Consider the following 21,669-nt stretch of genomic DNA (forward strand, 5'->3'; position numbering starts at 1 on the left):
ATAACTTATTGTTCAAATCTGTATATAAATATGTACATAAAGTGTTGTAATTATATTGTAAAATGGATGGATGGATGGATGGACGGACGTTTAAAACAAAACTGTTAATTATTAATTAGTAAGTATACATTTTTTGAGCCTTTTTAGAGAAAATAATATCATTGTAGTATATTATGCAAATTACTCGATGATGACATGGTGACCACGCCCATAGCCACGCCCCCACCGCCACAGGTATCTTGGCAGTTTATGGGAAACACTGCAATGCCAGTGATGTATAGTGAAAGACAGGGCAATTAAACAGTATTTCACAAGATGGCAGAAGGTACATAATTGTCCTGTGTATCCTGTGAGATTTTTCCACTGTAAAATATGTGCCTCCATTCAAAAAAGTTAGGAAACATTGTCTTATTCCATAATTCTCCTTCGTACTGTAGGACTTTCCCATTGATTAGGTTTGTTTACTGATTCTAATGCAAGAATGAGGGGAGTCAGGTTATTGCAGGAAGGGGTTTTAAGCAAAGAAGGCCAGACCCCAAAGACAAGGTCCAGCATAAGCAGTCGTGCCTTCTTCATACAACCTTCCTCATGACCTGTGACCTTTCAGCAGCTCCTCCTCAAGCCACAGCACCGCAACCTGCCCCTGCTCCTGAGCCCCTGGACGAGGACGAGGAGCCACCTGGTCCGTCGGTAGGAAAAGGAGAGAGTGAGGCAGAGGAGAAGTCGAGGCCCAGGGTGAAATCCCATCGATGGATACCAGCCTGTGTGCACTACCGCTTCCCTGCCAGCATCGACCCTTTCACCAGTGAGCACGCTGCCCTCCCTTCCCCTTCCACCTTCCCTCGCCACCATCCTCATACACAAATAGCATGCTTTAGCTTAGCACAAGCAGCAACTCAGACCAAATCTTATTGTCTCGCTCATCTTCACTCCCTCCATCCGCTTATCCCCAGATCTGATGTACGTGTTGTGGATGTTCCTGGTGTCTTTGGCGTGGAACTGGAACGTGTGGTTCATCCCAGTTCGCTGGGCCTTCCCCTACCAGACGGCAGACAATATTTACTACTGGCTGCTGACCGACTACCTCTGCGACCTCATTTACATCCTGGACATCACCATCTTCCAACCGCGCCTGCAGTTTGTCCATGGAGGGGACATAGTCGTGAGTGCCAAAGATATCTTTTTTTTATATATACACTACCGTTCAAAAGTTTGGGGTCACATTGAAATGTCCTTATTTTTGAAGGAAAAGCACTGTACTTTTCAATGAAGATAACTTTAAACTAGTCTTAACTTTAAAGAAATACACTCTATACATTGCTAATGTGGTAAATGACTATTCTAGCTGCAAATGTCTGGTTTTTGGTGCAATATCTACATAGGTGTATAGAGGCCCATTTCCAGCAACTATCACTCCAGTGTTCTAATGGTACAATGTGTTTGCTCACTGACTCAGAAGGCTAATTGACGATTAGAAAACCCTTGTGCAATCATGTTCACACATCTGAAAACAGTTTACCTCGTTACAGAAGCTACAAAGCTGACCTTCCTTTGAGCAGATTGAGTTTCTGGAGCATCACATTTGTGGGGTCAATTAAACGCTCAAAATGGCCAGAAAAAGAGAACTTTCATCTGAAACTCGACAGTCTGTTCTTGTTCTTAGAAATGAAGGCTATTCCACAAAATTGTTTGGGTGACCCCAAACTTTTGAACGGTAGTGTACATGAGAATTATTTATGAGATGTGTTTTTTTCCACAGTGTGACAAGAAAGAAATGAGAAAGAATTACATGAAAACTAAACGTTTCAAGGTGAGTAGTAGAAGTTTAGTAGTCTACTTCTAATGTTTATCGACAAACAGGGTGTACAATCTATTGCAGAAAGATGACAGGATATGGAGGCCACATTAATATGATAATTATGTAAATAATTAATACATTTATTCTAAATTTTTTCTTTATTTATTTTTTTACATTATACAACCAGTCCAGTGTAGGTTGAGCTATGCCAAGCTGGTACATTTATTTTAACAATGTGATGTTTTGTACAAACATTCAATATTTTATCTTTCTTCTTTGGTTCAAACCCTCCTTGATAATGTTTCATTTTATGTATGGAATATTTCCCAAAGGAAGGAAATACAAATGCCGCTCCTTTGGCACCCTTTATCTATAGAGAAGGGGCTTACACATTGGCAGATTATTGTACAGTCGTCCCCCATTTATCGCGGCTAATTGGTTTCAGGCCTGACTGTGGTAAACACATTTCCACGAAGTAGGATTATTATTAATAATAAATCAAATATTTTCAGTTAAAGCAAAAACATTTTTACATCTATCTAAATAATAAAAAAATAACATTATTAGAGACCTCTAAATATGAAATAACACCAATATAATCACCTTTTTACCCAATATAGTAGCCTTGAGTGTATTCTACTGTAGATTACTGTACTCACTTCTTAGCTAGACCAGTGGTTCTCAAATGGGGGTACGCGTACCCCTGGGGGTACTTGAAGGTATGCCAAGGGGTACGTGAGAATTTTTAAAAATGCAATATTCAGTGTTGACAGCTAGATTTTTTGTGGACATGTTCCATAAATATTGATGTTAAAGATTTCTTTTTTTGTGAAGAAATGTTTAGAATTAAGTTCATGAATCCAAATGGATCTCTATTACAATCCCCAAATAGGGCACTGTAAGTTGGTGATTACTTCTATGTGTAGAAATCTTTATTTATAATTGAATCACTTGTTTATATTTCAACAAGTTTTTAGTTATTTTTATAATAGTTCAAGAAAGACCACAACAAATGAGCAATATTTTGCACTGTTATACAATTTAATAACTCAGAAACTGATGACATGGTGCTGTATTTTACTTCTTTATCTCTTTTTTTTCAACCAAAAATGCTTTGCTCTGATTAGGGGGTACTTGAATTAAAAAAAATGTTCACAGGGGGTACATCACTGAAAAAAGGTTGAGAACCACTGAGCTAGACGACCCTCCATGCATATGTTGTGGTCGTCGCCTGGCCATTAAAACATAGCCACAACAAGAAAATACAGTACTTTGTCACATCCTGGAGAATTCCTGTAAGTTAGGCTTTGAGTCCTGAAACCAGGGACATGTGTTGTTCTGACAAAAGTTGGTCAGCTTGACAGTGTTGTTATCGCTCTGTGTAGTGTAATTAATGCATGTCTCTCTCTACTTTGCTTTTATTTTATTTTATATGCATTACCCTTATCAAGAAGCATCGAGGTATCACCATCTTTCTTTTCAGTTCGACGTTGCCAGTCTTGCTCCGCTGGAGCTCTTCTATTTCAAAACTGGCATCAACCCTCTTCTACGGTTGCCTAGGTTACTCAAGGTGAGCTTTGCCATGTAACGTTTACAGTTTAAAAAATGGCTTACCGATAGCAACATTACAAGAGTAATGGTCACACTCCATCACAGGCATCACCAGGCACGTGCACAGATAGACCCCTAGTGCTGCTCAAAAGTGGAACCCTTTTTATAAATGAATTTACATAAAAATTACGATCTGTCATCAATTCCCTCGGATATGTTTTGATATCTGATGGGCATACACTACCGTTCAAGAGTTTGGGGTCACCCAAACAATTTTGTGGAATAGCCTTCATTTCTAAGAACAAGAATAGACTGTCGAGTTTCAGATGAAATTTCTCTTTTTCCGGCCATTTTGAGCGTTTAATTGACCCCACAAATGTGATGCTCCAGAAACTCAATCTGCTCAAAGGAAGGTCAGTTTTGTAGCTTCTGTAACGAGCTAAACTGTTTTAAGATGTGTGAACATGATTGCACAAGGGTTTTCTAATCATCAATTAGCCTTCTGAGCCAATGAGCAAACACATTGTACCATTAGAACACTGGAGTGATAGTTGCTGGAAATGGGCCTCTATACACCTATGTAGATATTGCACCAAAAACCAGACATTTGCAGCTAGAATAGTCATTTACCACATTAGCAATGTATAGAGTGTATTTCTTTCAAGTTAAGACTAGTTTAAAGTTATCTTCATTGAAAAGTACAGTGCTTTTCCTTCAAAAATAAGGACATTTCAATGTGACCCCAAACTTTTAAACGGTAGTGTATATTTGAGTTTGAGTTGGAATTCCTTCCCAAACTGCTTGAGGGCAGCCTTCTCCCCCTCCTCCTGTAGTGTTTAGTGTCAACGCAAACATCTGCAGCCTACGGTGCGTCGCCTGTGGCACGCAGCATCAGACAGACAGGAAATAACAATGTTTATATACCGTAATCTCCTGATGTTGTTTGACGCTAAATAAACCACAACATTACGCTAACAACATTATGTTTGACGTTTCCTAAACAAAATGAAACAGCAACTCAGAGCCTTGTCCAGCTCGAAAGAGGGCATACCCGTCAATATTTGCATTCCAATATAAGGGACATTTCCATGCAGGAATCCACACAGATTGACCGTTAGTAATAAAATTTGATGAATAATTCTGTCTGAGCGCCCACACCGCCAAAACGTCTGTGCACGTGGCTGCATGACCCCGACAGTAAGATCAGCGTCAACACAATTCTCAAGCATTTCTGTGTCGATGCTTCAACAGATCAACTCATTCTTTGAATTCAACGAGCGCTTAGAGGCAATCTTGACCAAAGCCTACGTTTACAGGTATGCTGCCAAGGATGCAATATGGTGGAACAAACTTATATTTCTTCAGATTTCAACCAAAATGGTCGTCCTTGTCACACATAACGCGCTGGGATGTGTCCTTCAGGGTGATCCGTACCACCACGTATCTTCTCTACTGCCTCCACTGTAACGCCTGCCTCTACTACTGGGGCTCTGCCTACAATGGACTGGGCTCCACTAAGTGGGTGTACGACGGCAAAGGCAACAGGTTGGTGCAACAATCACATTTAGTTTTTGGCTTTGTGTGCGTCATTGTAGTGCGGTTTTCAACAGAACTCAATGATGGCTGTGTGATAATCTCTCTGGTTGCCAGTTGTGCTGAGGTGAAAGTACACACTGCCTTCTGTGTTGTGTCCTCCCTCACCACAGTTACATCCGTTGTTACTACTTTGCGGTGAAGACGCTTATCACCATCGGGGGGTTGCCAGATCCCACCACCCTGTTTGAGATCGTCTTCCAACTCATCAACTACTTTGTGGGAGTCTTCGCCTTTTCCATCATGATTGGCCAAGTATGTTTTCAAATAAACCAGTGCTGGTAATGAATTAGAGACACAGAGATACATAATCGATGCATTTTTCTCAGATGCGTGATGTTGTTGGTGCAGCCACAGCGAGTCAGACCTACTACCGCACCTGTATGGACAACACCATTAAATACATGTCTTCGTATCGCATCCCCAAGGATGTCCAAAACCGCGTCAAAACATGGTACAACTACACCTGGCAATCACAAGGCATGCTGGGTAAGTTGGTAAACGGATTTGACCTTCAAGTTGAACAGTCAAGTGCTGCAGGTTACAAGTGTTGATGTTTTTTAACCTTTCTGGACTTCTATTGACCCGTGGCTCTGTTTGAGTTGTGGCATTATTTGGACAATATTAACATGATTCAACAACAGATTGTTTTTCAAACTTGGCATTTTAGACATAGATGTACTGTATACAGCAGGCCTGGGCAATTATTTTGACTCGGGGGGCCAAATTTAGAGAAAAAAATATGTCTGGGGGCCGATATATCTATTTTTAGGAAAACTAATACAAAACCTCACAATAAAGTCTGATTGAATGCTAAAAAGGTTATGACAGACCGCCTTAAAAACGGAATGGAATTTACTTTTTTTCTATTTTTTTATTTATTTTATTTAGCCTTTATTTAACCAGGTAATATCCCATTGAGATCAAAGATCTCTTTTCCAAGGGAGACCTGGCCAAGAGGGCAGCAGCAAGGTTACATTAAAAAACAACACATAAAACATCACATTTACAACATTAAAACTTGCTCACATAACACATGTGCATACAGACAAGGTAGACTGCAATCCGGACGGCGTGGCGAAGTTGGTAGAGTGGCCGTGCCAGCAATCGGAGGGTTGCTGGTTACTGGGGTTCAATCCCCACCTTCTACCATCCTAGTCACGTCCGTTGTGTCCTTGGGCAAGACACTTCACCCTTGCTCCTGATGGCTGCTGGTTAGCGCCTTGCATGGCAGCTCCCGCCATCAGTGTGTGAATGTGTGTGTGAATGTGGAAATACTGTCAAAGCGCTTTGAGTACCTTGAAGTTAGAAAAGCGCTATACAAGTATAACCCATTTATCATTTATAATCCTTTCACAGAAGCTTTAAACTCATTCAATGTAACAAGGGTTTGAAGTTTAATATTCGATCGTAGGTTATTCCAAGCCTTCGGTGCTGAAAACCTAAATGCTTTCTTGCCCAGTTCAGTTCTTACTTTGGGGACGACAAATTGCAGAACATTCATTGAACGAAGATTGTGACTTCCTTGTTTCTTTGTTAAATGACAAGACAGATAAGATGGAGTGATACCCAGAATGGTTTTGGAGATGAAAACATACCAATGATTGAGGCGTCGAGCACATAAAGATGTCCAGTTAACCATTGAGTATAATACGCAATGGTGAGTAAGGGGAGCGCAGTTGGTGATGAATCTCAGTGCCCCGTGGTACACACTATCCAGCTTGTGGAGACAACCAGCAGTAGCATTCATGAACGATAAAACCTTGGATATTGAGAACATATGAACGTCACACCCCCTCTCAATCGACATATTTTAAAATCAAGCCAAATGCAACAAAAATGCAACAAACACAGCGAAATATGAACGTGAAGGGTAAAAAAAACAAAAAACATCTACAATCTGATATACCGTGTGTGATATATCACTAAGCTTTAGAACTTTCTTGTAAAAATCTCCTTCCACGACTGTCCCTGACACCCACATTTCAGGCTACCGCTGTGGAAACGCTCCCCACCCACACTGCTTGGTGCCTCGTCTGACCTGCTGTGACGTACAAACCCCGTTTCCATATGTGTTGGGAAATTGTGTTAGATGTAAATATAAACGGAATACAATGTTTTGCAAATCATTTTCAAACCATACTCAGTTGAATATGCTACAAAGACAACATATTTGATGTTCAAACTGATAAACTTATTTTTTTTTGCAAATAATCATTGACTTTAGAATTTGATGCCAGCAACACGTGACAAAGAAGTTGGGAAAGGTGGCAATAAATACTGATAAAGTTGAGGAATGCTCATCAAACACTTATTTGGAACATCCCACAGGTGAACAGGCTAATTGGGAACAGGTGGGTGCCATGGTTGGGTATAAAAGTAGATTCCATGAAATGCTCAGTCATTCACAAACAAGGATGGGGCGAGGGTCACCACTTTGTCAACAAATGTGTGAGCAAATTGTTGAACAGTTTAAGAAAAACCTTTCTCAACCAGCTATTGCAAGGAATTTAGGGATTTCACCATCTACGCTCCGTAATATCATCAAAGAGTTCAGAATATCTGGAGAAATCACTGCACGTATGCAGCTAAGCCCGTGACCTTCCATCCCTCAGGCTGTACTGCATCAACACGCGACATCAGTGTGTAAAGGATATCACCACATGGGCTCAGGAACACTTCAGAAACCCACTGTCAGTAACTACAGTTGGTCGCTACATATGTAAGTGCAAGTTAAAACTCTCCTATGCAAGGCAAAAAATGTTTATCAACAACACCCAGAAACGCCGTCGGCTTCGCTGGGCCTGAGCTCATCTAAGATGGACTGATACAAAGTGGAAAAGTGTTCTGTGGTCTGACAAGTCCACATTTCAAATTCTTTTTGGAAACTGTGGACGTCGTGTCCTCCGGACCAAAGAGGAAAAGAACCATCCGGATTGTTATAGACGCAAAGTGTAAAAGCCAGCATCTGTGATGGTATGGGTGTGTATTAGTGCCCAAGACATGGGTAACTTACACATCTGTGAAGGCGCCATTAATGCTGAAAGGTACATACAGGTTTTGGAGCAACATATGTTGCCATCCAAGCAACGTTACCATGGACGCCCCTGCTTATTTCAGCAAGACAATGCCAAGCCACGTGTTACATCAACGTGGCTTCATAGTAAAAGAGTGCGGGTACTAGACTGGCCTGCCTGTAGTCCAGATCTGTCTCCCATTGAAAATGTGTGGCACATTATGAAGCCTAAAATAGCACAAGGGAGACCCCCGGACTGTTGAACAACTTAAGCTGTACATCAAGCAAGAATGGGAAAGAATTCCACCTGAGAAGCTTCAAAAATGTGTCTCCTCAGTTCCCAAACGTTTAATGAGTGTTGTTAAAAGGAAAGGCCATGTAACACAGTGGTGAACATGCCCTTTCCCAACTACTTTGGCACGTGTTGCAGCCATGAAATTCCAAGTTAATTATTATTTGCAAAAAAAAAAAAAAGTTTATGAGTTTGAACATCAAATATGTTGTCTTTGTAGTGCATTCAACTGAATATGGCTTGAAAAGGATTTGCTAATCATTGTATTCCGTTTATATTTACATCTAACACAATTTCCCAACTCATATGGAAACGGGGTTTGTAGATTACCATAATAACTAGTAGGGTTGTACGGTATACGGGTATTAGTATAGTACCGCGATACTAATGAATCATATTCGGTACCATACCGCCTCTGAAAAGTACCGGTCCGCCACACCCTAAGATTTTTTGTTAAAATAAAGCCAATAATGCAATTTTTTCTGGTCCCCTTTATTTAGAAAAGTATCGAAAAGTACCGAAAAGTATCAAAATAATATTGGTATCAGGACAACTTTAGTCACTAAAATATCATGCAAAAGCGCAGATTGCAACCATTGAAATATGTTGTATAGTTCAAGATTTATGGTAATTTGAAAACATCACTGCACATCATAATGGCAGCTACACTTTCCATCTTAAAGATCTAAAAAAAATATTTGGGAATGTCCGGCGGGCCAGATTGAAAAGCTTAACGGGCCGCATGTGGCCCCCGAGCCTTAATTTGCCCAGGTCTGGTATACAGGGTAGAACTTACTGAAAGTTGTCCACCATCCAGATGAACAGGAGCTGCTGACTCAGTTACCAGATAAAATGCGTCTGGACATCGCCATCGATGTCAATTATTCCATTGTCAGCAAAGTCCCTCTCTTTCAGGTAAAAGGAAACATATTACAATCATACAGTGGAACCTGTTCATGTTGACCGCCTGTTGACTGGCTGACTCACGTTAACGTAGGCGGTTGTCGCCATAACCAAATTGCTGTAACTATTTCTTGTGAGTTTGCTCAGAGACATAATGAGAATGGGTGATAATTAGGGTTGTCCATTGTGAAGTGAAGTGAGTTATATTTAAATAGCACTTTTTCTCTAGTGTCATTATCTACATTTAAGCTACGTTTACACCAGTGTGGGTGGCACTGGGAGCAAGGTGGGTGAAGTGCCTTGACCAAGGGCACAAGGGCAGTGGCTAGGATGGCAGAAGCTGGATTCAAAACTGGAACCCTCAAGTTTCTGCTAAGGTAGCCACTTTTGTAGGCCAAAGCTTTTGTTTAAATGGCTTTACCTTACCTGCTGTAATGTGAGGAAGAGCAACAAACTGGATTAAATTGGATCGTACAAAATAAAAAAATCAATGGACCGTACTGAGACAAACTGTTCGCTATTCCAGAGGCTCGCTACCTCGATAAAACTAAGTTAAATTGAGTTGAGTTTGAGTTTATTTCGAACGTGCAAGCATACAACATGATACATCACAATCTCCAGTTTCTCTTTTCAACATGTTCGAAAAGGAGTAGGAAGAAGCAGAGCTTATTTAATCCTACCCCGTTTCTTTTACATAACAGTTGCTAAAACTTTTGTTCACTTCCTGTTCTCCCTTCAGCTTCTTTCCCTGTCTCAGCAATGCCATTTTAGATGTTCTGTTTACGAGTTTCACGAGGACGACTGGCGTGGCGTTGTTGTTTCTTCCGTTCAGTGGGATGCATGTTGCGATGGTATTGATGATTTCAATTTCCTTTGAGTGCAGAAAGTTGACCACTTGCTGTTCTGCTGAGACAATATCCATTTCATCTGGTTCACCTCCATTATTCACAGCTTTCGCATTGGATCTTGGTTTAATTCGGCAGTCAAGTGCTGCAGGTTACAAGCGTTGATGTTTTAGACTGTAATATTGTTCAGTTAACGACATTTATTACATACGTTTAGCTTGTGTGCTATTGTGTGCTTAGCTGTTGTGTAGCTGCCTGCTATAGTAGCCTACAGCCTACCATGTTTATCTTTTGTAAATGACTTGACTAAAATACAAGAAAAGGCCACCTTGTTTGCTTATTAACTGTCTGTCCGGCACAAGTAACACGCAAGATGCAATCCGACTTGTTTTTTGATATTGGACCAATATCCTATATCAATATCGGATCGTGACACCCGTAGTGATAATAAAAGATTTGTGAACCTAAGGCAGTTTGTTGATGACAATAAAGTTTTTGTTCATGTGCAGATTTGAAAAAATAAATAAATAAATAGCTGCATTTCGTTAGTTGCTGTGGTAGAATCCAGATTAATGCTGTCATTCTTTTATTTTGAAGCTTACTTTGCACATAACAGGAAGTACCTCTGCACACACATATATATGTAACTAGTCATGTTGCTGTTTTTTTAGCGTTATTGAGGAACTTGACAATACTACAACACATGTTGACATAAACGGTCAGATTTGTATAAAATGACCCTTCAAATTTCATGTGATGGTCAGCATATAGATTGCAGACTCAAACAGGTTCCACTGTAGTAGTGAATAATAAGAAATTATTATCCAACTCACCTGAATGTGAACTATACCAGATAGCAGATGTTGACTAAATCCATTGTTTTTGTTTGTTTTTAACAGGGTTGTGACCAACAGATGATTTTTGACATGTTAAAAAGCCTGCGTTCAGTTGTCTATCTTCCAGGCGATTATGTCTGCAAAAAGGTGAATTGTGGGCGTCTTTTGTGTGTCGTTTGCATGTTCTGCCTTGTGTGGGACTTTCACTGTCTAAAAACAAAAAACTCCTATAAGTATCATGTAGAACGCCAATTGATGAATGACAGGGCGCTTCATATGAACGTATCCATAGCCCCTTCCTGCTACGTCATTGGTAAGAAAATAAAGGCACATTTCACCAGACAATTTATCCCATGGAACACATTTGTTAGTGTTGGGCTGGAAAGTTGACATTCAGGGTTTGAATATTGGTCAAGGTTGTGCCAGGAATGTGTGCTACTTTAAGTTTCAATTATGTTAAATGTGTTATTTTGCACTAACATAACATTATAAAAACAATTTATTTCCAATGAATTAGTGTTTGTACTGAGGTGAATTATACCATGTACCATTTACTTATATGATTGTGAGCTTGCAAGTGTTTGTATTTGGTCACAGAATACTTTAGAGCAGTGGGGTGGGGGGTTATGGGTTTTTTGTTTTGTTTTTTGTGATAAAGAAATACAATCATGTGTGCTTACGGACTGTATCCCTGCAGACTGTATTGATTTATATTGATATATAATGTATATATTGTGTTTTTTATGTTGATTTAATTTTTTTTTTTTAATTTTTTTTTTTTAATTTTTTTTTTTTTTTCTTGTGCGGTGGTTGGGGACCACTGCTTTAGAGGATTATTCTACTAAGGAAATATACCCTTAGATAACTTCAAAGGTGCACATGTCCATCAAAAGCTCTCTTGAGAGTGGTGGCTCTTTCCCCCCTGATACCTGGAATCCAGGTTTGGATTTTAGAAGTGAAAATAAAAACATTAGCAACATCTGGTAGGAAGCCCTCACAGGTAGGAGTAGAGGATAGGAGTCGGAGGTCACCCGACTCAAACTGATCAGAGGAATAATGTCAGGGAAAGATTGACTGGCCAGACTGACCGGCTCCAAGGCTAGAACTACAAATGTACAAAGAGTAAGGGTTTTTGTGTAAAGGGTATTTAAGGACAGTTGTTCAAGAAGACAGGAGAAGAGAGATCCGGCCCATACTCTTTCTCTTGGAGCTGCAGCTGCAGTCTGAGGCTCGCTGAAACAAATAAAGCTTTTTGTTCGACGATTCCTCGTTGGCGTCTTCCTGGCTCATCACCCATCGCACGACCAACAAATATACAACAGTACAAAACGTGCATAAAATGTAATTCAAGTTTGATTAAAAACAAAATATAAAATCCTTTTGGCATAAGTAAAAAAAAGTGTGAGAAAGGGCCTCAATTTAGCATGGCCTTGAGCCCGTGATTGACAGGTGACCAGTCCAAGGTGTAGCTTTGACGATGCCACAATTTTCCCCCTCAGGGGGAAGTTGGTCGGGAGATGTACATCATCAAAGCTGGGGAAGTCCAAGTGGTTGGCGGTCCAGATGGGAAAACCGTGTTTGTCACTCTCAGAGCTGGCTCAGTCTTTGGAGAGATCAGGTAAGGATGTTTTAAATGTGCTTCATGATTGCTAAGTGTATTTTCTTTAATCATCTAAAATATCCGTGTCTTCTGTCTGATTGGCAGTTTACTTTCCGTAGGTGGGGGCAACAGGCGCACTGCAAATGTAATTGCTCATGGCTTCGCCAATCTGTTCATCCTGGACAAGAAAGACCTGAATGAAATTCTGGTCCACTACCCGGAATCCAAGAAACTGCTGCGCAAAAAAGCTCGGTTAGCAATGTATATTATTTTATATGACCCATTTCTACGAGTTTGGAGTGTGTCTAGTTTCAATCATAATGAGATTCGTCATATCACCCACATGCAACAATAATCTTGTTCATCTCAAAGGTGACAAGGAGCCCGTAATTAGTTGTTAAGATGTGTGCCCTAGCACATACACTACCGTTCAAAAGTTCGGGGTCACATTGAAATGTCCTTATTTTTGAAGGAAAAGCACTGTACTTTTCAATGAAGATAACTTTAAACTAGTCTTAACTTGAAAGAAATACACTCTATACATTGCTAATGTGGTAAATGACTATTCTAGCTGCAAATGTCTGGTTTTTGGTGCAATATCTACATAGGTGTATAGAGGCCCATTTCCAGCAACTATCACTCCAGTGTTCTAATGGTACAATGTGTTTGCTCATTGGCTCAGAAGGCTAATTGATGATTAGAAAACCCTTGTGCAATCATGTTCACACATCTGAAAACAGTTTAGCTCGTTACAGAAGCTACAAAACTGACCTTCCTTTGAGCAGATTGAGTTTCTGGAGCATCACATTTGTGGGGTCAATTAAACGCTCAAAATGGCCCGAAAAAGAGAACTTTCATCTGAAACTCGACAGTCTATTCTTGTTCTTAGAAATGAAGGCTATTCCACAAAATTGTTTGGGTGACCCCAAACTTTTGAACGGTAGTGTACATGCATCAAAAATGCTTAAAAAAACAACTGCTTTTATCTGAATTCTCTTTCCATCATTTCCTTTCAGAAAGATGCTCACAAAGGGGAAGAAATCTGAAGCCAAAGAAGAAGCTAAGACAGCCCCCGTCAAGCCCGAGACTCCCAAATTGCTAAGAGCCGCCCTGGAGATGACTGAAAAGTTGGCTGGACTTAAAGGAGCCATGGTCCAAGTTAAAGAGAAGACCAACAAGTCCAGTGTCTCACTGCAGGTTACCTTTGAACGCACACTATATTCTCACATATATTTACTCAACTGCAGAGAGTATGAGGTGTCTGTTAGGTATGAGACCTTTAATTATATAACAATATTGGCATATATCGTTTAACATATTTTCCCTACTTTTGACCACACCCACTAAATTACACAGGACTATAAGCCACAGTTACGTTGTGAAATGAGTTATTCACACAGAAAAATCTTGTAAATGTTTATTCTCATACCTTAATTGTTTCCAAACGATGTCTGTAACACGGCAGTAAAACGGTTTATCAAACAAAACAGAAGTCATCGTCATGACTGCGGAAGGTGGCTCTCTAACCAGCTAAATAGATTCAATAACTCCGCGGGGACGTTTTGGTGAATTTACTGAGGAATTTGTGAAACTGAAACAATACAAAAAGAATGCTATTGTAAGTTAATAATACTGTGTTGATAAAACGAGATGTATTAAGTTTCACATTTGAAGTTGAAAGTGAGGTGAATTATGTTTGTATAGCGCTTTTTCTTTAGAGACTCGCAGCGCTTAACATTGTGAGACCCATCATCTCCATTTTTAAGAGACATTTAAACCAGTGTGGTAGGACGGTGGGTGAAGTGTCATGGCCAAGGACACAATGGCAGTGACTCAGATGGATTCGAACCACGAACCCTTAAGTTTCTGGCCGGCCGCTCTACCACATGAGCCATGCTGCCATGATTAAAAAAACGCTGAAATGAATGGACTTTGACACGATGTTCTGTTTTTTCTTTAGTTTCACCTGTAGTATCTACACCACAAGGAGGCGTTTTAGACGTAGATAAAAATCATCATCAGATCGTTAACGATCTGGCAAAAACAAGCGAATTCCTTTTGTTTGGGTTGAAATAATCTATGAAAATAAACGTTAAAAATGAGTAGTACTGCCATTTTCTTTTTGTAAAAGTAGCTCTCTGATGAAAAAAGGTTGGAGACCCCGTGGGGTCCTCACTTCAGTCAGGGTCTGTATCTCATTAAAAAAGAGTATGCCAAGAGCCGATTAAAAAGTGAGCTGCACTTTGCTCACCCCTGCAGTAAAGGTGATTACCGTATTTGCGTTTGAAGGTAAGGGGAATTCCCCCACAACTGCCTGCTGGTTCACGGCACCATTGCCTCGCACTTTGCTGTGGTTAGAATGTAGTGTGGGGAACTTTTTGAATTGCGGTCATGGGGAGAAAAGGTAGACAAGTACGGTAATTCCAACCAGATGTGTCATTTCTTTTCCTGAGTGAAAAAGAAGGCGTATATTTGAGGTGTGGCGTTTCTTTAAGTCATGACCTCTCACGACAGGTCTTGTCTTGTGTTTGTTATGATTCGTCTTAGTTTAGTGTTTCTGTTCTGTTCTCAGTGCTCCTTTACGCCTTTCTTTACAGTCCTTGTTGCTAAGGGCGCTGACTACACACACCCGACTCTTGTTTATTTGATTGGTGTCCCCACCTGCTGCCGACACTAATCACGTCCCTTATATACCCGGTTTCGCCAGCTCTATGTGACAGCTTACGTTTGTACAGTCCATGTTATGTTCTAGTTCAGGGGTCACCAACGCGGTGCCCGCGGGCACCAGGTAGCCCGTAAGGACCAGATGAGTAGCCCGCTGGCCTGTTCTAAAAATAGCTCAAATAGCAGCACTTACCAGTGAGCTGCCTCTATTTTTAAAATTGTATTCATTTACTAGCAATCTGGTCTCGCTTTGCTCGACATTTTTAATTCTAAGAGAGACAAAACTCAAATAGAATTTGAAAATCCAAGAAAATATTTTAAAGACTTGGTCTTCACTAACTGACAAAGAAACAGATAACAGATTTGGTGTCCAGTTCAAAGTGTCACATTATTTATGAGTTATTATTTGTACAAACATGGTGCAAAGTAATTCATGATTTGTTAAAAAATGTTAGTGGCTAGCTAGTTAAAATGGAATATTGTGATTTCACAAGACTGTCTAAGAAGTCATCATTTGAAAATGTTCAATTTGAAAAATTTACATTTAGAGAAAATATAAAAATAAAGTGTTGCATATTGATATTTATCTGTTTCTATATATATTTATTGTGAGAAATCATTAAGATGATCAGTGTTTCCACAAAGATAAATATCATTAATTATTAATAATAACATAGAGTTAAAGGTAAATTGAGCAAATTGGCTATTTCTGGCAATTTATTTAAGTGTGTATCAAACTGGTAGCCCTTCGCATTAATCAGTACCCAAGAGGTAGCTCTTGGTTTCAAAAAGGTTGGTGACCCCTGCCCTAGTTCATTCATGCTAGCCTCATGCTACTATTATTACTAGAGATGTCCGATAATGGCTTTTTTGCCGATATTCCGATATTGTCCAACTCTTAATTACCGATTCCGACATCAACCGATACCGATATATACAGTCGTGGAATTAACACATTATTATGCCTCATTTTGTTGTGATGCCCCGCTGGATGCATTAAACAATGTAACAAGGTTTTCCAAAATAAATCAACTCAAGTTATGGAAAGAAAATGCCAACATGGCACTGCCATATTTATTATTGAAGTCACAACGTGCATTATTTTTTTTAACATGCCTCAAAACAGCAGCTTGGAATTTGGGACATGCTCTCCCTGAGAGAGCATGAGGAGGTTGAGGTGGGCGGGGTAGGGGGTAGCGGGGGGTGTATATTGTAGCATCCCGGAAGAGTTAGTGCTGCAAGGGGTTCTGGGTATTTGTTCTGTTGTGTTTATGTTGTGTTACGGTGCGGATGTTCTCCCGAAATGTGTTTGTCATTCTTATTTGGTGTGGGTTCACAGTGTGGCGCATATTTGTAACAGTGTGAAAGTTGTTTATACGGCCACCCTCAGTGTGACCTGTATGGCTGTTGATCAAGTATGCCTTGCATTCACTTGTGTGTGTGTGAAAAGCCGTAGATATTATGTGATTGGGCCGGCACGCAAATGCAGTGCCTTTGAGGCATGCCCCCAATATTGTTGTCTGGGTGGAAATGGGGAGAAATTCGTGAGAATGGTTGCCTCGGGAGGGGCACAGAAATTCGGGAGTCTCCTTGGAAAATCGGGAGGGTTGGCAAGTATGACTGGGAGACGCAACTGCTCTGTACTTCTCCCTACGTCCGTGTACCACTCCGTACAGCGGCGTTTTAAAAAGTCATATATTGTACTTTTTGAAACCGATACCGATAATTTCCGATATTACATTTTAAAGCATTTATCGGCCGATAATATCGGCAGTCCGATATTATCGGACATCTCTTATTATTACTATTACTACTATTAAAAGACTTTTACCAGCACGCTGCTTCTGCCGCTTCCTGTCCTTCCGCATCTTGAGAAACACGACCAATTTATTTGTCTATTTACTTGTAACTAGGGATGTCCGATAATGGCTTTTTGCCGATATCCGATATTCCGATATTGTCCAACTCTTTAATTACCGATACCGATATCAACCGATACCGATATCAACCGATATATGCAGTCGGGGAATTAACACATTATTATGCCTAATTTGGACAACCAGGTATGGTGAAGATAAGGTACTTTTTTAAAAAATTAGTAAAATAAGATAAATAAATTAAAAACATTTTCTTGAATAAAAAAGAAAGTACAACAATATAAAAACAGTTACATAGAAACTAGTAATGAATTAAAATTAGTCAAATTAACTGTTAAAGGTTAGTACCATTAGTGGACCAGCAGCACGCACAATTATGTGTGCTTACGGACTGTATCCCTTGCAGACTGTATTGATATATATTGATATATAATGTAGGAACCAGAATATTAATAACAGAAAGAAACAACCCTTTTGTGTGAATGAGTGTGAATGGGGGAGGGAGGTTTTTTGGGTTGGTGCACTAATTGTAAGTGTATCTTGTGTTTTTTATGTTGATTTAATAAAAAAAATAAAAAATAAAATAAAAAAACGATACCGATAATAAAAAAACCGATACCGATAATTTCCGATATTACATTTTAACGCATATATCGGCCGATAATATCGGCAGGCCGATATTATCGGACATCTCTACTTGTGACACAGCGTTTATTTATCACAACATTCAGTACTGACTTCTATATCGTTCCTCCTCCAGGCGTCCATCTCCTCCCCCTTGCCGTCTCCCGCTTCCACGTCCGGCCCGGACAGAGACGTCTCCACGCCCTCGCCCACTTTGGACAGTTCCACAACGTTCCTCTCCACCTTCGCCTGCTACAACGACAACTCCGAGATGTCGCTCCCGGAATCCCAATGTTGCAGTGATACGGAGGACGTGCTGCCAGTCGATGACAGACAGGAGGGGCCGGGCGAGGAGGAAGAGGCCTACGAGGGAGGAAATAAGGTGCAGCGATAACAAGGGGGAAAATATTACTGAGAGCAGAAAGGTTGAAGGTCAACTGCCTTAGCGCGGACGGACTAATTGCATGGCTAGAGATAAAAGTCTTGCTTAAGAATAGGCTCATATGAGACTTCGGATTATTAATACCAACTTCACAACAATATCAGCTCACTGCAGGCAAGTTGGTTAAATTCATACGATATAAACAAAAGCTCACAACTTTTAATACGATTAATCTTGTTTTTGCTGTTGTTGAACCATAAATGTTTACATTTTTTGTACATTAAAAGGTTGCCTTATTTTATGTTAATGTCAGTAGCTTACACGGCTAACGTGTTGATGTTTTTGAACCTACGTATAAAAAAAGAGTCCATAAGTTGTATTTAAAATGTAAATGATTGTTAAAAAAATATATTATGAGGTCATGATTGATAATTAAACAGTGCTTGATTTGTACAATAATAAACATGTTTTATTGTTAAAATTAATTGTACCGATCAGAGGTGTACAAGGGGCTATTTTTCAAATATATTTATTACCTCTTTATTTCTTTTTACCATTTTCACAAAATTAAAAAGGTGAAAATGGCCCCTCAGTGTAAAAAGTTTGGACACCCCCCTGGTATAGATGATTGTATTGCTTAAACAAAAAGCAGTTTACACTCTTTTCCAGTAAGTCCAAATGATATTGTCTATCCTTTTGATTGTGTAGGCTGGCTAATCATGCCAATGTTTTATGGATATCATAATAGTGTGCTCATACTCAATGTGTCACTAAAGTAGCACTGAAATAAAACAATAAAACATCTAAATTAAGTTGTCCGGCTGCTTTCTCAAACACTTTCATTCTGTGATTATTCTATGAGTTCGAGTGTTTTTTGTAACTAAAAAATGTAACCCTCGGGGAGACCAGGGACTTTTGTGGGTCTTTAATTGCTTTTGACTTCATGCAACAGAAAATTAATTTAAAAGGTTAACGGGATAACATATGGCCACACAAGTTGTAAAGGAATGAATCACAAAAATTGCATTGGTCCGCTTCTTTGCTAACTTATTTTTAGCGCGAGCTATTGAGTGAGTACACATTGGAGTCCCCTGGGACCGTTTTGTCCCCCATTGACCCCCTTTTATAACGGCCTGTTAACCTGATATTTTCTGAGTTTTCCATGAGAGCCAAATTAATTCAAACATTTCCCTGTGAAACACATGCAAGTCCTATTCGAGGTGTAATTTGAACCATCAACCAATTAATACCACAGAGTACCATGTATTTATATTAGACGCATAATTGCTTCCAATCTGCCAACAATTTAAATGTGATAAAAAACAATGTTGGTGAGTTGGTAGTGAGATAAGATGTAGTTACAACAATATTGTGCATGCAAGGAACCAATATTGCATAATTTGTGTTTTTGTCATAAATAAAAACTAGGTTTCCTTTGACAAAAAGAGCACAAAACTTAGAAATAAAAAAACTTTATATCAATGGATGGATCTGAGAGATTTAAGGGTTGAAAGTAAAAATATATGTTTACATTATACATATTGTTGCGTTGACCAGCATTCCTCCAATGGGGAATTCAAATTGCTAGTCTCTCCCAGATTCTTTTTATGGCAATATGCTGTTGTTTATATTCAATCACCAGGCAGAAGTTGGTATTTTGTAGTTTATTCTCAAAGCTTAGAGGACAAACCTGAGACCAACCCAGCACCCAAGCGTTTCCTATCCCGGTCCAGATCGGTCTCTCCTCCACCTCCTGTCCCCCCAAGCTCAGCACTGCCCTGTGCTCCTTATCTAAGGAATGTTATGGCAGTCTCAACAGCGCTCTGCCTGTCTACTCAAGGACACTCGAATCCAAGCACTTTGTACCACACGAGACATTAGCTGATGTAAATATGACTATAGGAGTTTTAGAAAGAAGTAACACTTAAATATGGATATGATTCTGATCTGCTTCCATCAATATATAGTCGCGATCAAAACTTTACATACACTTGACCTCACAGGGACAAAGATGAGACTTTCTAGAGGAAAGTTCTGTGGTCCGATGAAACATTGTTTTAGCTGTTTGGCCACAATACCCAGCAATGCGTTTGGAAGAGAAAGGGAGAGGCCTTTAATCCGAAGAACACCGGACCTACCGCCAAGCATGGTGGTGGTAGTATTATGCGCTGGGCCTGTTTTGCTGCCAATGGAACTGGTGCTTTAAATGGGACAATGAAAAAGGAGGATTACCTCCAAATTCTTCAGGACAACCTAAAATCATCAGTTCGGAGGTTGGGTCATGGGCGCAGTTGGGTGGACAATGAACCCAAACACACGTCAAAAGTGGTAAAGGAATGGCTAAATCAGGCTAGAATTAAGGTTTTAGAATGGCCTTCCCAAAGTCCTGACTTAAACGTGTGGACAATGCTGAAGAAACAAGTCCATGTCAGAAAACCCAACACATTTAGCTGAACTGCACCAATTTTGTCAAGAGGAGTGGTCAAAAATTCCACCAGAAGCTTGTGGATGGCTACCAAAATGCGTCTTATTGCAGTGAAACTTGCCAAGGGACATGTAAGCAAATATTAACATTGCTGTATGTATACTTTTGACCCAGCAGTAGACCCATAATATATTCATAAAAGAACCAAACTTCATGAATGTTTGTTGTGACCAACAAGTATGTGCTCCAATCACTCTATCACAAAAAAATAAGAGTTGTAGAAAGTATTGGAAACTCAAGACAGCCATGATGTTCTTTACAAGTGTATGTCAACTTTTGATTGCGACTGTATATTATACCTGTATATACCGGACAGTCCAAAAGTTTAGACACACCTTCTTATTCATTGGGTTTTATTCATTTTCATGACTATTTACATTGTAGATAGTCACTGAAGGCATCAAAACTATGAATGAACACATGTGGAGTTATGTCCTTAACAAAAAAAGGGTGAAATAATTGAAAACACGTTTTATACTCTGGTTTCTTCAAAATAGCCACCCTTTGCTCTGATGACTTTTTTTGCACACTCTTGGCATTCTCTCGATGAGCTTCAAGCGGTAGTCACCTGAAAGGGATTTCACTTCACAGGTGTCATAGTTTCGATGCCTCCAGTGACAATCTACAATGTAAATAGTCATAAAAATAAGGAAAACATATTGAAATGAGAAGGAATGTCCAAACTTTTGGCCTGTACTGTATGTATATATATATATATATATATATATATATATATATATATATATATATATATATATATATATATATATATATATATATATATATATATATATATATATATATATATATGTATATATATGTATGTATATATATATATATATATATATATATATATATACACACATACTACCGTTCAAAAGTTTGGGGTCACCCAAACAATTTTGTGGAATAGCCTTCATTTCTAAGAACAAGAATAGACTGTCGAGTTTCCGATGAAAGTTCTCTTTTTCTGGCCATTTTGAGCGTTTAATTGACCCCACAAATGTGATGCTCCAGAAACTCAATCTGCTCAAAGGAAGGTCAGTTTTGTAGCTTCTGTAACGAGCTAAGCTGTTTTCAGATGTGTGAACATGATTGCACAAGGGTTTTCTAATCATCAATTAGCCTTCTGAGCCAATGAGCAAACACATTGTACCATTAGAACACTGGAGTGATAGTTGCTGGAAATGGGCCTCTATACAC

The 21,669-nt window shown here is 39.5% G+C and overlaps 1 protein-coding gene across 1 annotated transcript in view; it reads left to right on the forward strand.

Moving 5' to 3' along the window:
• The window catches only part of LOC133641726 (uncharacterized), a 70,133-nt gene extending 51,357 nt beyond the window's left edge, over window positions 1-18,776 (forward strand). Inside the window, 14 exon segments of the mRNA XM_062035671.1 lie at window positions 608-805; window positions 954-1,162; window positions 1,760-1,810; window positions 3,282-3,368; window positions 4,601-4,665; window positions 4,772-4,894; window positions 5,056-5,197; window positions 5,272-5,431; window positions 9,068-9,165; window positions 10,898-10,981; window positions 12,334-12,452; window positions 12,540-12,686; window positions 13,451-13,631; window positions 17,736-18,776. Coding sequence (XP_061891655.1) covers window positions 608-805; window positions 954-1,162; window positions 1,760-1,810; window positions 3,282-3,368; window positions 4,601-4,665; window positions 4,772-4,894; window positions 5,056-5,197; window positions 5,272-5,431; window positions 9,068-9,165; window positions 10,898-10,981; window positions 12,334-12,452; window positions 12,540-12,686; window positions 13,451-13,631; window positions 17,736-17,993 — 1,922 coding nt within the window. The 3' untranslated portion in view covers window positions 17,994-18,776.
• Window positions 18,777-21,669: the final 2,893 nt, after the last annotated feature.

This window comes from Entelurus aequoreus, linkage group LG24 (assembly GCF_033978785.1).
Source record: "Entelurus aequoreus isolate RoL-2023_Sb linkage group LG24, RoL_Eaeq_v1.1, whole genome shotgun sequence".
Classification (NCBI taxonomy): domain Eukaryota; kingdom Metazoa; phylum Chordata; class Actinopteri; order Syngnathiformes; family Syngnathidae; genus Entelurus; species Entelurus aequoreus.